The 16043-nt window shown below is 40.5% G+C and overlaps 1 protein-coding gene across 1 annotated transcript in view; it reads right to left on the bottom strand.

The window, feature by feature from the left end:
• The window catches only part of FAM184B (family with sequence similarity 184 member B), a 114182-nt gene extending 107089 nt beyond the window's left edge, over nt 1-7093 (bottom strand). The window contains exon 1 of the mRNA XM_060148454.1: nt 6681-7093. Coding sequence (XP_060004437.1) covers nt 6681-6827 — 147 coding nt within the window. The 5' untranslated portion in view covers nt 6828-7093. The remainder of the gene's footprint in view (nt 1-6680) is intronic.
• Between the last annotated feature and the right edge of the window lie 8950 nt (nt 7094-16043).

The raw sequence follows: 16043 nt of genomic DNA, 5'->3' as shown, positions 1-16043 counted from the left end.
ATAGGGTCTTCCGAGATCCTGGAAGAGATCATTTATGAAGGGTGACGGAGAGGGTCTGTCGGGGTTATCTTACTTCTTATACTTTCAGCTTGGCAGCTTCTGGCACTAAGAGGACTCTCATTGCCTCCTGGGTACTTTTCCTCAAACTGCTCCAGATGAGAGGTTGTCCCACGGGTATATGGAGTCATGCTTGTGGGCTGGGCTCCCAAGAGTCAGCCTTCAGTTCAAGGGAGGCTTTATGGAGAGGGAACAAGTGCTTTCCCACTCATTTTCATGTTCTAATATAAAAGGGTCTTGGCTAAACTTGTATTTGGGGAGCAAGACACGCCACTCCACCTTGAAAATGGGAATTGGGGAATCTCTGGGTATGAGGGATGCTAACGCTTCTGGATATGAGGATGTGGAGAGACCTACAAAAGGAAAAATCAGCTGGAGATTTCTGGGCAGGTGCAAAAGCAGGGACTGGCTGAACGGGCCCAGGGACAGGGCTGGGCAAACATGCCTGATGCTTTCAAGACCAAAGCATCTCACAGACTTTAAGGGGAAATGGATTTGGAACCTCCTGTTCTCCCAGTTAACTCCTCTGTGCCCACTCTACTGTTTAAACCTTTAGTTGTTCTAAACTGGTGGTTCTCAACAATATGTGAACATTAGAGATCTTAAGGGGCTTCAGAAAATAGCACTGCCTGTCACCTCTCTCTTCTCTCCTTCTGAGATGGAGCCCGGGGCATTGTATTCCTTTTGTTTGTTTCTAACTTTTATTTAGAAATAATTTCAAACTTAGGAAAAAAACTGCCAGAAAAAGAATAGTACAAAGAACATCACATACCATTTACCTAGATTCACCTATTCTTAACATTCTGTCCCATTTGTTTTATCATTTGCTCTCTATTTTTATTTTCTCTATTTTATTTATAAAATAAAATTCTTTGAGAGTAAGACATCACACTCACCTCCTTAAAAATAAGTTCAAGGTACATTTTCTTAGAATAGGATATTTTTCTTGCACAGCCATGGTATACTTGTCAACGCCAGGAGCTTTAACATTAATACGAATACTTTAATTTTCTCTATCATCATATTCAATTTGTCAACTGACCCAATCATCTCCTTGTAGCATTTTTACCTCCAGGATACAACCCAGTCTAGGATCAGGCACTGCATTTAGTTATCGTCTCACTGGTGTGTTTTTAAAATCTCTCCAGGTGATTTTAATGTGTATCCTGGACTTTGGACCACCGTGTAAATGAATATTTATTTGCTACACTAACACATAATGAGGGCGCCCCTAGTGGCGCAGTGGTTGAGAATCTGCCTGCCAATGCAGGGGACACGGGCTCGAGCCCTAGTCTGGGAAGATCCCACATGGCGCAGAGCAACTAAACCTGTGCGCCACAGCTACTGAGCCTGCGCTCTAGAGGCCACGAGCCACAACTACTGAGCCCACGTGCCTAGAGCCCATGCTCTGCAACAAGAAAAGCCACAGCAATGAGAAGCCCGCGCACCACAACGAAGAGTAGTCCCCACTCACCGCAACTAGAGAAAGCCTGTGTGCAGCAACAAAGACCCAACACAGCCAAAAATAAATATAAAAAACAACCCCCCCAAAACCCCACATAATGAGTGTTTACCAGGTGCAAAGGATTGTGAATAAATTAAGGAGCTTATTATCTTAAGGGACATACTATATACAAATCAACTATAATATCAGATGGATAAGCATGATGAAAGAAATATTAACCAAATCCGTAGGCAGAAACTTTAAATTTAACAAGCTTACTGAGGGTCTACTATGTGGCAGACATTGTACAAACTTCTGGAAAAACAGATTAATAAGAAAGAAATAACGAGTATACAATTAGTGATTAATGAATACATGATTAATTACAAAAGTGAGATTTTTTTCAAAGATTTTTCTTGGGGGAAGTGAGACTTAAAAGATAAGTAGAATTCAACGTATAGAGATGAAGTCATTTCAGGAGAGGAAATATCAGAGGGAAGTGAGTGCACAGAGGAAGAAAGGGAGACGTGCACTTCACTGTATTTGAGAACTGGGTGCCTGGGGTGGTACTTGATCCTCCTGGAAAAGTAGGCTGGAAAATGTAAGATGGTACAGTCACTTCGGAAAGTCATCTGGCAGTTTCTTAGAAAGTCAAACATAAATTTACTATACAACCCAACAATCCCATTCCCAAGAGTAATTTTGTTACCCAAGAGTAACAAAAATGTGTGCGCAGGAATGTAATGTCTGTAGCAGCGTGATTCATAATAGCCCCAGGGTGGAAACAATCCAAGTGCCTATTAACTGGGGAATGTGATCATCAGAAAATGGTGTATCCATACAATGGGATACTACTGAGTAATAAAAGGGAATGAATGAATGACATATGCTACAACAATTGATGAACCTCAAAAACATGATGCTGAGATTTAGCAACTAAGTGAAAAAAGCCAGATGGAAATTATCGTTTCACTGATATAAATGGAAAGGATAAATTTATGAAGACAGAAAGTAGATCAGTGGTTGCCTGGCATTGGGGTAGGAACAGGGACTGACTACAAATGGATACAAAGGATGGTGATAGAAATGTCCTAAAACTGGATTATGGTTATGGAGCAGCAACTCTGTAGATTTACTAAAAGATGGTGAATTGTATGTTTAGATGAATTTTATGGTATGTAAATTATACTTCAATAAAGCTATAAAAATTAAGAAGTTATCAAAATCAGACGGAAAGGAAGCAAGAACAGCAATCTTAGAAATGAAAAATGTAATTCTAAAACTTAATAGATGGGGCTTCCCTGGTGGCGCAGTGGTTAAGAATCTGCCTGCCAATGCAGGGGACAAATGTTCGATCCCTGGTCCAGGAAGATCCCACATGCCTCAGAGCAACTAAGCCCGTGCGCCACAACTACTGAGCCTGTGCTCTAGAGCCCACGAGCCACAACTACTGAGCCTGCATGCCACAACTACTGAAGCCCATTCCCCTAGAGCCCGTGCTCTGCAACAAGAGAAGCCACCACAATGAGAAGCTCGCACACCGCAACAGAGAGTAGCCCCAGTTCTCCAGAACTAGAGAAAGCCCGCGTGCAGCAACGAAGACCCAACACAGACAAAAATAAATAAATAAATAAATGTTAAAAATAAATAAAACTTAAAAGATGGGAAAAACTCTGGATTGGACATATTATTTAGAGGATTGGGAAATAGGAAGACAGGATTAAGGAATTCACCAGGATACAATAGAGACAAAAAGATCTTTAATAACATTTTAGGATATGGATGGAGAGGCGACCTTAACTCACCTAATGGCAGTTACAGAAAACTGAATGGAGGCAATGACAGAGAAACAATATCTGAACACAAAATCATTGATAATTTTCCAGAATTAAAGAGAGCACCTGAGTCTTCAATAGAAAGTACATTCACTACCAACTAGAGAGTTCTAATGAAACTGCGAAACGTCAAAATACACATACACAAATGCTACCAATAGAAAAGGCAGATTATCTACAAAGGAATGAAAATTTGATTGGCAGTAGGATTTTTACCAGCAGCAATTAGTATCTGAAGACAATAGAACACTATCAACACTGTGCTATGAGAAAACAGCTGTTCACTAGAAATTTTTTTTAATTTATTTATTTTATTTATTTATTTTGGGGTGTGTTGGGCCTTCATTGCTGTGCGTGGGCTTTCTCTAGTTGCAGCAAGCGGGGGCTACTCTTCATTGGGGTGCATGTGCTTCTCATTGTGGTGGCTTCTCTTGCAGAGCACGGGCTCTAGGTGTGCGGGCATTGTGTGGCATGCGCAGTCTCTAGAGCACAGGCTCAGTAGTTGAGGCGCACGGGTTTAGTTGCTCCACAGCATGTGGGGGGATCTTCCCGGACCAGGGATTGACCCCATGTCCCCTGCATTGGCAGGCGGATTCTTAACCACTGCACCACCAGGGAAGTCCCATCACTAGAATTTTATACCCAAGTAAACAACCATCCAACAGTGAGGGCAAAATACAGACATTTTCAAATATACAAAGAATTTCTTACCCCACCAAGACCCCTACGGAAAGAACTATTAAATGATGAACTTCAGCTAGAAGAAAAGTGAACCGAAAGAGAAGGCTGTGGATTCAAGAAAAAAATAGGGAGTAGAAGAATTGGTGAAATGTCAGTAAATTTAATGAACTCAAGTATAAAAACGATTGTAAATTTTAAAAGGTAAAAAACTTTAGACAACAATGACAAGATGGGAAAGGGGAGGGCTGTTAAATGGGTAAAGTATGCAAAGCTCTTTTGTAGGGAGAAAGAATAATGTGATAACTTTGTTAGAAAAACTATAGTTAAATACGTATGTGGAGGGGTTTCCCTGGTGACGCAGTGGTTGAGAGTCCGCCTGCTGATGCAGGGGACACGGATTCGTGCCCCAGTCCGGGAAGATCCCACATGCTGCGGAGCGGCTGGGCCCGTGAGCCATGGCCACTGAGCCTGCGCGTCCGGAGCCTGTGCTGCGCAACAGGAGAGGCCACAACAGTGAGAGGCCCGCGTACCGCAAAAAAAAAAAAAAAAAAAAGTATGTGGAAAAATAAAAGACAAGGCTGAGAAGAATAGGAATAATGCCAGAAGCGCTCAAACCAGCAGTGGAAAATGAGGGAATATAGATCATTTAACTAATCCAGGATGGTAAACGAAAAACACAAAATATGATGGAAGAATAAGTCCCAATATGTTAGTTATCACAGTAAACGCACATGGATTAAATTCACCTATCAGAGATACAACTAAAATAAAACTTACAGAAAGATTAAATATAAAGAGATGGAAAATATCACATATAAAAGGTAGCCAAAAGAAAGGTGGCATATCAATATCAATATTAAAAATGCCTAATTTAAACAATTAGCATGAAAAATGGTAAAGAGGGGCCCTACATAATAAGAATCAACTGTGATTTCTAATGCAGAATATACTTTGAGAAACACTGCCTACTATGCACTAGGGATCATGGCTGCTTTCTTCACTGCCGTATCCTTCAGTGCTTGGCACATAATAATTGTGCCAAAATATCAATATTAATGGGCAGAATGACTACCATTACCACATTATATTGAAATGATCTGTTTATGCATTTGTCTCATCACAAGGGCAGGGTTCCTATCTTACTCAGTTTTATGCCATCAATATTGAGCACAGCACCTGGCACACAGTAGGCACTTCATAAATTCAAACTGAGTTCAGGGTTCATCTCTTCCATAAAGTCTCTCCTAAATGTTCTTACCCATAATGACTTATCCTTTGTTTCTACTTCTATAGCACTCACAACTTGAAACATCCAATGTAGCAACTGATTACAGAGCAGTGTCTTTTAGGTTTCTCTCCAACCTTATTTCTCCAAAAATATTTTAGGTTCTTTGAAGATGAAGATGCCTTATACTGTGCCCAGCGCCTCAAATCAATACCTTTTTGGGTCGATGTCACTATTTGGATGACTCCAGATTAGATCAGTGGTGCCAAGCAGCACATGCCAAGGCCTCCAAGGAGTATCTCCATTCCCCCGTTTCCATCCTTGACTAAAGAGATCACTGTTTGGGCTTCCCTGGTGGCACAGTGGTTGAGAGTCCGCTTGCCGATGCCGGGGACACGGGTTCGTGCCCCGGTCCGGGAAGATCCCACATGCTGCAGAGCGGCTGGGCCCGTGAGCCATGGCCGCGGAGCCTGCGCGTCCGGGCCTGTGCTCCACAACGGGAGAGGCCACAGCAGTGAGAGGCCCGCGTACCGCAAAAAAAAAAAAAAAAAAAGAGAGAGAGATCACTGTTTGGATACAGGCTCATTTGCAAAAAATGTGGAGAAGTTAATGGGAGGGATAGGAGAAGGCAGCTGGTGTCCAATTCCAGGTCACTGTGCTCTCTTCCTTCTGGCAAAATAGTCAGGGAGGAAAATGCCTGTGATCCCACAAAAAAGTGGGTGTGGGAAGTGGGAGGAAGATAGCTGGGGAAGAGAGTATGTCCCATACTCAGAACCTGGACCGGACGTTCCACTAGCAGGCATGTTATCAGGAGTAATTATTATGAGATCGAAAGGAAACCCCAAGGCAACTAGCTAAATTCAGGCACTCGGGACCTTGTATAAAAGACAGAGAGGGATGTTGTTTTCCGTCTACACAACAGGCACAGGAGGGGAACCTACCACAAGGAGCTCCTAATTGGGAAGCTGCAGGGGGCTAACAAAGGACAGGGTGTCCATCTTCTTGCTGGTCTTCATAAGGAAGACATCACAGTTCCTGGAGGTTCAATCAGGGCTCTGGGATGAGGTAGGGAGATGGAGGGGCTGACCTCCTGAGGTCCTTTGTAATCCAGTAATTAAATGGTGAATCGTTCACTTCCCCATTTATGCTCTGTACCCAGTTTGATAGTAAGTCCCCTGGGCTGCCTTCCAGGTTTACTACGGTGACACGCAAGCTGTTGGCGCTCAACAAATGAATCAAATGTTTAAATAGCCCACATGACCTCCTCCCCGCCTGTAAAGTACGGCGATGAATGAAATCACAACATTCCAGGCACTATCACTTGAGCAGAGCCCGCAAGGAAACACACACACACACACACACACACACACACACACACACACACACACACACACACACACACACACACACACACACACACACACACACATCACGTTACCTTGGTGAGCTGGGCGATCTTCTTGCACATTTTCACGTGCATCTCGGGATCACAGTCCATTCTCCAGTCGGCGCCACCTCCGGCAACGGCTTTGGAGCCCGGGCAAGTCCCGAGAGCGTGAATTTTGCTGTTGAGGGCAGAAGCCATCGCTGAAACGCGTCAGGCACTCAAAGCCTCTCGATGGCTCGGCTTCCCGATGCCCACGGTGTGTAGGTGCTTGCGCGCGCGGGCGTGTGAGTGTGTGGGCTTTCTCGGGAGAGGTGGCACTGCAGTCCCGCCGCCCGCGCCACCGCGTGGCTCCCGCGCGCCCACCCTTCCTCCTCCGGCCCTCGCTCGCTTGCTGGCTCTGCGGGCACCCGCACCCTGCGGCGAAGCGCCGAGAAACCGCACGTGCCGCTCGTGACCCGCGCGCAGCTCCCGGGCCCGTGCGGGTTTCGCCTGCAATCAGCTTCAGCGACGAGAAGCCAGTGGCCTTGGAGAGGTTTGCGCCGGCCAGGCGCGGCGCTCTGGGACACGTGGGTGGCGCCGGGCTCCGGACTCAGTGGCGACGGACCCCGCCCGTGGTGGGCATCCCAGGCCAAGGAGAAAGAAGAGCCGGCCTCAGCCTCGGGCAGCTGGGGCGTTTGGTGTGGGGAAGGGACCCTGGCGACGTGCTGTTGGCGAATGGATGGCGAGAGACCGGGCACCTTGACGGGTGCACTCAGCCAGCGACTCCGGAGCCTCGGAGCTGGGCGCTGAGGGCTGAGGGGGGGGGGGCGGGGTGCCGAGAGAGGGGCGGGGAGGGGAAAGCGAGTCGCGGGGACGCAAGGAGGTGCGGGGACCCGGGCATACGTTTTGGGCCCCTGCCTGGGCTGAGGGTGGGAGCCCCCCTTCCCCCATTTTAAGAAGGACCCCGGACGTTGCGGGAGAATTGCAGGAGATTACCAAAGGGAAGAAGCCAAAAGGGCTGCCGAGGAGCTGGTGACCGAAATCTGGGACGAGAAAGCGCAGAGTACGTAGTGAGGGAATGTGTAGCGTAAGAAAGCAGAGAAAAAAGTCAAAGACAGGGGTAGAAAGGATGGTGACAGGTGTGGGAAAGGAGGAAGCGAAGAGGAATGAAGGAGTAGGTGAGTAACAAATGGAGCTGAAAGTCTGAGCAAACCGATCCCAGGGAAAGTGAAGCGACTCAACCACACACCTGGCCACCGGCCACCCGGAGCCAGAATCCTGTCAAGTCTTTGGATTACGAGCTTGTGTGGTTTTCGTTTGTTTGGTGAGTGGAGGGGTTAGCGGGCCAAATTTCTTTGTGACTTGCTTTTTCTGGTTTCAAACAGTGGGCTTTGGGGAAAGTGACAACATCCTGATCAGAATTTCCTAAAGTGTGAATAACAGCATCAAAATAATAAGCAATTTGCATGGTTAATATATTTCATTTTACAAACTGCTTTATATCAGAAGTTTTAATAATCTTGAAAAAAAAACAAGCAAACCTCAAGGGGTCTCAGAAACCACGATCCCATCCCTCCACACTACCCATTTTTATAGATGAGGAAATACAGAAAACTTGTACCAAGCAAGGCAATTACAAGTAGCAGAGTTGTGTCTGAAACAGAGATATTCCTATTCTAAATTCCTTACTTTCACCCCAATACATTATACTTCATAGGCATAGCCAACCTGGGTTTTGGTTCCTAGTTTATCCTCTTAGGTTCCCTCTCCAGGACAACTACCCCCTCCCCCAATTCAATTAGAAAACAGAATGCCTGAATCAGAATCACTGCCAGGATGTTGATGTAGACTCTTGGTCCTATCTTAGATTCCATGAGTCAAAATCTCTGGAGGTGAGGATCCAGATTCCACATTTTAAACGAGCGTCCTACTTAATTCCAAATTTAGAGTATTTTCTGCAGGGTCTTAATATATAATACATTTTACAGGACTTCAACCACTTTGTAAACTAGAAGAAAATTAGCCTTTTTGATTCAGAACTTTATCAAAAGTTGTTCTCCTCTGTGGAAAATCACATCATCAGAGGCTTTGTGGCTCATATTTGGTTGCTGATACAACACACTTGTATTGTAACTGCCACGTTCATGGTGAGTCTGCCAATATGTGCAAGCGTCTGAGTACTACATTATGTCATAAAATCAAGCCAGAGCATTTCCATACTGAAATGATTTAATTATAATTGCTTTCCTTTTATTTCTCCTTTCTATTACTGTCAAGAAATTATACTGAGTTTTAAAATGTGTTTACTAATTTAAAAAATTATCTATGAATTTCAAGATAATACCATGATCATTATAGAAAAGGTGATATTGGGTGTGAACAGGATTGAGAACCACTGCTCTTGATGATCTTATACACACTAAAGTTTAGTAATACTGCTTTCTAACTCCAAGTTTTAGTTATTTAATTATGATCTTATTAAGTCTGGGGGCCAAAACATTTTCCAGTTGGATATATTATACTTGCAACTTTATAGTGGCAGACAGTGGGGAAAGCAGATTCCCTTATCAGGCTTTGCTGGACTGCAGTTACTATAATCAAGGTACCACAAGCTGGCCTGTCTTGCAAAGAGTCCTTTGCAGTTTGCTGGGGTTTTCTAGCACCGTGACTAGTAGGTCTTTTCACACTATCAGGAATGAAATAGAGGGCAGAAGAGGACTATGTGCTTTGTCTAATACAGGGCATTTATTAGCCCACTAATGTGGTCTTGGAATTATGCCATGCTCTTTGCACATGTTCTCACCCCCACTAAGGCACTTATTATTCTCATTCTACAAACTAGAAAATTGAAGCTAAGGGAGACTAAACACCCAATTTTACACAGCTAGTAAATGGATCTGAGTCTATCCAACTTCAAAGGCTGTTCTTCCCAGAGCACAGTGCTGGCAATCCGAAACTTTTTAAAACTAAAATCAATTTGTTTTTTCTTTAGATTATAAACATATAAGCTTCTTTTAGTTACCCCTCTCCTCAATCTCACCTGTAATAATACAAAAAATGGGTATAAGAAGAAAGCAAAAATCACCCCAAGTCCCACACTCAAAGAAAATTGCTGTTAATATTTTGAAGATTCTTCTAGACATCTCTCTGAAAACACCTAGAAAATGTTAAGTACATATATGTATTTTAAAATAAATGAGATACTGTAATAATGTTTTTGAACCCTATTCACTCAATCTTATTTTCCTTTTGCCAATAACAATCTACATTCCCATTTTAAACAGCCAGTATTCCATTATATACAACATATTTACCCCACCCATTTTTGAACAATTCTTTTATTTTTTTATATTTTAAGCAAAATGCTTCATATATGTTTATAATGTTTGCTGTATTATGAGAATATTCAATTCTGTTCTAAAGGACAGGAAAACCAAAAAGGATATATGAAACTTACGTTGGATAGAATTCTTAAAATGTGTTAAGTACAGAGTATACTGTAAGACAGGATAAAGACAGAATGGAATATATGTAAAAAGGAGGGAACGAACAAGAGTGTTACTAATAGGTGGAAAAAGATGGAAAGACCAAAGATGTAAGGTAAAGATAATGCCACCTTCAGGCTGACAGCTGTATCATCCCTAAAATGCCATTTGTTGTTGACACTCATTCTGGCCCCATGAATGTCCTGCCCCAGAAACACAGATAAAAAACATGGCTCTCAGCAGGCCGTTATCCAGGCATACATGCCTTTGCACATTTCTAACAGAGCAAGCACGTATTGACTCTAGGCATCCTCCACCTGCTGAGCCCCTCTTTCAATTTCAACTGTGGTTCTCAAAACTGAACGTTCAGGGCTTCCCTGGTGGCGCAGTGGTTGAGAGTCCGCCTGCCGATGCAGGGGACACGGGTTCGTGCCCCGGTCCGGGAGGATCCCACATGCCGCGGAGCCATGGCCGCTGAGCCTGCGCGTCCAGAGCCTGTGCTCCGCAACGGGAGAGGCCACAACAGTGAGAGGCCCGCGTACCGCAAAAAAACAAAACAAAACAAAACAAAACAGAACAAAACCCTGCACGTTCAGAAGTCAAGGCTGCTGCAGCAGACAGGACAACAACACTGCATACCCCAGGATTCTGGTAATGTGGTCCTCCACCTCCCTGGCACCCTATCCTAAATGTCTTAACCTTCACTATACTTTCCAATTGACTTCTGTTTAAAAGTGATTCAGTAAACCATGGGATTTGAGCATCTTAATTTGGGCTGTAAGGATTTGCTGTCCATGACATCTGGGATAGTCTGTCTGGTAGTGTATTTGGAGATTACCATTGCATCAGGAAAACTTCCTACATGACATTATACACGGATCTTTGCACAGATGTGCAAGTATTTCCATAGGAGTAAATCCTAGAATAAACTGGTTTCAAAGAGTATGCAAATTTTAAATCTTTATATATTCTACACTGTTCTGGAATAGTTATTCCAAATTATACTCATTAATAGTGCTCAAAAATGTGTGTTTTCCCATGCTTGTGATCTTGAAATATCTTCCAATTTAAAAGGGGAAGAGCGTCTCCCCTACACCATTTGTTTGATTACTAGTAGGGCTGTTAAAACACCTTTCCACAAATTGATCAGTCATTGGAATTAAACTTTTTGTGCACTCTTTTTGTCTGGCTGTCTTCTATATGTTGAAGTAACTTTCTAGACCCAAGATAGGGCTGCTACTGTGTAGGGTGCCATGTCAGCAAACCAACACCTAGATAATTTTTGTGTCCCTGTAATGCTCTGTGCGACCAGAAACACAGTATATCCAGTCAGCCAATCCCCAAACACCAAGCCAGCTCTGGGCTCTCTACTTAGTTTCTTCTTACTCTAAACAAGGTTGACTAGGTGACCCCAGCCAATCAGATATTTTCTATTTTTCTCTTCCTTGTTCTTTATTCTTTATCCTATAAAAGCTTCCTGCCTTCCACCCCATTTTATTCTACTTCATAAAGTGCTAAAGTTTGTATCACCAAAATTGTCTTTAATCATTTTTTAAAACTTATTACAAGATCTTTCTTTGCAGGGGCTTTGAGCACTTTACTTATCATACATATTGCAAACATTTCCCCCAGTTAGCAATTTACGTTTCTTATGCTCTATGAATATCTTGAATTTTTACATAGGTAAATCTGTTTATCTTTTCTCATATTTTGGAATAAAATGTTTGGTGGCAAAATTTTAGCCAGATTATCTTAAATATTGATATGATCACCATGAGTGCCACAAATTGTTTTGGAAGCAGCTAGTGGGCAATGAGTCTAGTAATGCGAGCATTGGTAGTCATTTTTCTCATCTTCATACCTGAAAATCCTGCTAGTGGTAACAGAGGTGTGAAGCACAGGGATAAAAGAAGAGTTGAGTACATGGGCTAAGAGCAGTTAATCGCACAAGTAGTCTTTCCAATACCTGAAACATTTAACAGCCAGTTTGCAAAGTACATTTGACTTCACCTTAAGCAGGCAGAAAGTGAATCTGGCCACTCAATACTGCTGCCTTTCTGGTCTTTTTCTAGAGTTCAAAGGTAAATAAACAATAGAACTCTCCAAAACTCAAAAAAGGAATGGAACTGATGCTTTTAAATTCTCTTTATTACACAGCAGTAGAGTGCTCTCTACTTAATGGAAACGAAAAAGTTTTTTAACTGAATTAAGTATTGGTAATAGAATGACCTATGGTTCAAATTTTCAACCTAGCCAAGTCGTTTTTCAATTTCCCTTTCCAGAATTGACCCCTGTTTTTGTTTGTTTTGTTTTGTTTTTGTTTTTTAAGGTCATCTGGTGTCTCTGCAATACAAATCCAAGGATCACCTAGAATATGTACATGGATTTAGAATTTCTCAAATTTTGGTAAACATAAAAATTATCATGAGCTTGATAAAAATGAATAATTCTGACTCCTTCATCAGAAATTTTGATTCAGGTCTGAGTAAGGCATTTTAAACAATCACTTCAGTGATGCTGTTGTGGATGGTACCAGACCCCAGTTTGAGAATTGCTTTAATGTCTCAAATAAGCCTTAACAGTTCCCTCTATGTCGTCCTGCTTTATTACGTCCTCCTCATCCTTTCTCCTATTCACATCCTATCAGCCTTCATGTCTCAGCTCAGGTAGCACTCTGAGGGAGCCCTGACCTGACTACTCCAGTCAGAGATGCTCTCCCTGAGCTCTCATGGCACTTAGTATACAGCAGACGTCTCTAAACTTTGATTCAGCAACTGATCAGAAGAAACTTTTTGAGCATGCATTCTAATAATGTACTTCTTGACCTATGATTGTACTGTACTAATATTTTATATACACTGTAAAATATACCCAAAAGAGAAAGTTAACAGATGAATTAAAGAAAATATGACAAATTATTGTTAATTTGACAAAAATTTTGGTATATATTATTAATATATTGTGATATAGTATTTTAGATGAAGCAATTTAATTGAATATGCTTCAACATTTTAAAAAATCTTGATTTATCATTTTAGGATATTGTGATTCATAGGTCTAATTCTAAGTTCAGTTTATTTCAACATTGATTTTAATAGCTGCTATAACTGAAAACATATGAAACTTCACAGGTTCAAGGGATGGATATCATTAAAGTTACTTACTAAATTATGGTTATCAATTTTGCAATCCCATACACCAATTTTCATAAAGGATTTTGCTCAAATTTTGTTGAAATTCAGTAATGTTATATCTTCCTTGATACCAATCAATTCTCACAAGTTAATCATAAAATGTTGCATTTCTATATGTATTTTTAAATAGGTAATTATTCATATGGTACAATAATCAAGACTGAAAAAATGAAATGACTTCATTCCACCTCTGTTTCTAGTTACTGGTTCCACTCCTGCAGAAGCAACAAATTCTATTCCTACATGAGCATAAAAAGCATGTGTATATTTAATTTTCTGACACATTTTACACTTACTACCATACTGAATGAGGAAGGATGTGGTTTTCCTACACCATATCCCTTCCACATTCCTCAGTCTTATTTTATCAGAATTCCAATAGTAATCACTTAATATGATAACAATGTAAATATGGTTCATGGGCCAAAGTGTGCTCAAAATTACTCCCACTTTCTTACACAATCCTTCTTTGTCTTCTTTTTTAATTCGCTAACTGCTAGGGATAGATTTAAGTGTGTGTTGGTTTCAGTATTCAGCAAAAACCTGCTCTTAGGGTTTGGCCTTGCCCTTTGGGAGGCTGAAGAGCTGACTACCTCTTTCACTGTCATTTCTGGCAACTCTGAAATTGTACCAGATCAATGATAATGGTTCTTTTTTCCAGATGAACATCACACCTATTCAGATTAACAACATCTGTATTATTAACAAGGCAAGTATATTAGTTACGGTAATGTTAATTGCTAAAATAAACAAACCCTACATTTCAGTAGCTTAACACAGTAGAGTTTATTTTTTTGCTCACATGAAAGTCTGAGTTACTTGTCTTTGGACCCCCTTCCTATCTAAAGTGAATCAGCAGTTGGCTATTTCTATCTGTGCTCCAAGATCCTCCAGGACCACATAGTCATCTGCATCCAGCCAGTAAAAGGCAAAAAGAATATAGAGAAGGTATATCCACTTCTAAAATACCTTGGGGCCTGGACTTGACATACCAACTCTGTAGTAATTGGCAAAAACTGATTATAGGCGAGAACTGACTAAGATATAAGGGGGTCTGGAAATATAATTCCTGGCTGGGTAGCAATTTCTCGTAAGAACGCTACACTCTGAAAAGGGGAGCACACAATATGATGGACACAGAATTATCTATTACAAATAATTCAGACTTACTGTTAATATCTGAATATATATTTTCTAGTACAGGTAAACATTTGGGATATAAATTGAAGTGAAAAATCACACTGAAATGTAAGCTCCATGAAGGCAGAAATTTTTGTCTTTTTTGTTGACTGCTAAAGCCCTAGGGCTTAGAATAGTACTTGGCACTCTGTAGGTGCTCAGTAAATATTTGCTGAATGACCAAATGAATGAGTGTATTTTATGCACTGAAATTCTATTAATCAGGTCAAATATTATGTGTATGTATTGCAAAAGTAAAGTGCTGTAAATAATTGATTTGAAAACTGTTAATTTTATGTACAGAAACAGATATTGAGAACATTCTGGTAGCTGAATAACAGGGAAACAGATGAACACGAACATTAGACTAGATAACATCTAGAAGAATACCTTAAATGTATAAAAACATTTAAATAACAGTGCAAGGCAGAATAATAGATTCAATTGTTTATAATTCCAATAGCTGTAGAATTGGTATACTAAAATTCAAAATTTTAAACAAAGAACTAGTATTAGATTTTAGTTAATTTATACCATTTAGATAATTAATTTTCAAGAAAAAGTCCAATTTGGGAATTCTTCAGCCTTTTGAGGATAACTGAAAAATGGAATGTCAACTCTCCTACCTCAGATTTCATGAAAAGGACAAACTCCAAAGATATATAAACCACATCTATGATAAATGACCTTTAACCTAGATAAAATAAATGTAAAGGTTACCAAAAAATAAAAAGAAGATAGTAATAGAGAAAAATGAGATACCTAAAGTATTGTTTTCAGTCATTAAATTTCAAAATGTCAGTTGTAATAAGAATATTTTAATAAAGACAATTCCTCTTCTACCTCATATCATATACAAAATTAACTTGAGATGGATCACAGACTTAAATGTGAAAGCTAAAACTATAAGGCTTCAAAAAAAACACAACATAGAAGAATATCTTCATAACATTCAGGTTGGCAAAGATTTGTTAGAGCACTAACAATAATAGAAAAATAACCTGATAAACTGGATTTTATAAAAATTTAAAACTTCCACTCATAACATACCATTAAGAAAGTAAAAATAAAAGATAATAAATAAAAATAAAATAGATAAAATAAATAAAATAAATAAAATAAAATAAAAATAAAAATAGAAGATACTTGTAACACACATACATATATCTGACAAACAACCTTGTGTACTAAATATGTAAAGAACACATCATTAAGAAAAAGATAGCATAATTTACAAGTGGGCAAAAGACTTGAAAAAGTACTTTCAAAAGAGGTATCTGAAAGGACAATAAGCATATGAAAAGGTACTCAATACTGCAAATCATGGAAACGTAAATTAAAGCCACGATGAGATCCTACTATACAATAACAGAATCAGTAAAATTAGGGACTGACAATAACAAGTGTTTGTAAGGATGTGAAGCAACTGGAACTTTCATACATTGCTAGTGAGAATGTAAAATGATACAATCACTTTGGAAAGTGTTTGGCAGTTTTACTCTATGACACAGCAGTCTGGCTCATTCCCTAAAGGAATGAGTGCCTACAGCCACAAAAAACACAGAAGAATGTTTAAT

This window comes from Lagenorhynchus albirostris, chromosome 4 (assembly GCF_949774975.1).
Source record: "Lagenorhynchus albirostris chromosome 4, mLagAlb1.1, whole genome shotgun sequence".
Taxonomy (NCBI): Eukaryota; Metazoa; Chordata; class Mammalia; order Artiodactyla; family Delphinidae; genus Lagenorhynchus; species Lagenorhynchus albirostris.
This window is presented reverse-complemented; position numbering and strand designations above follow the sequence as displayed.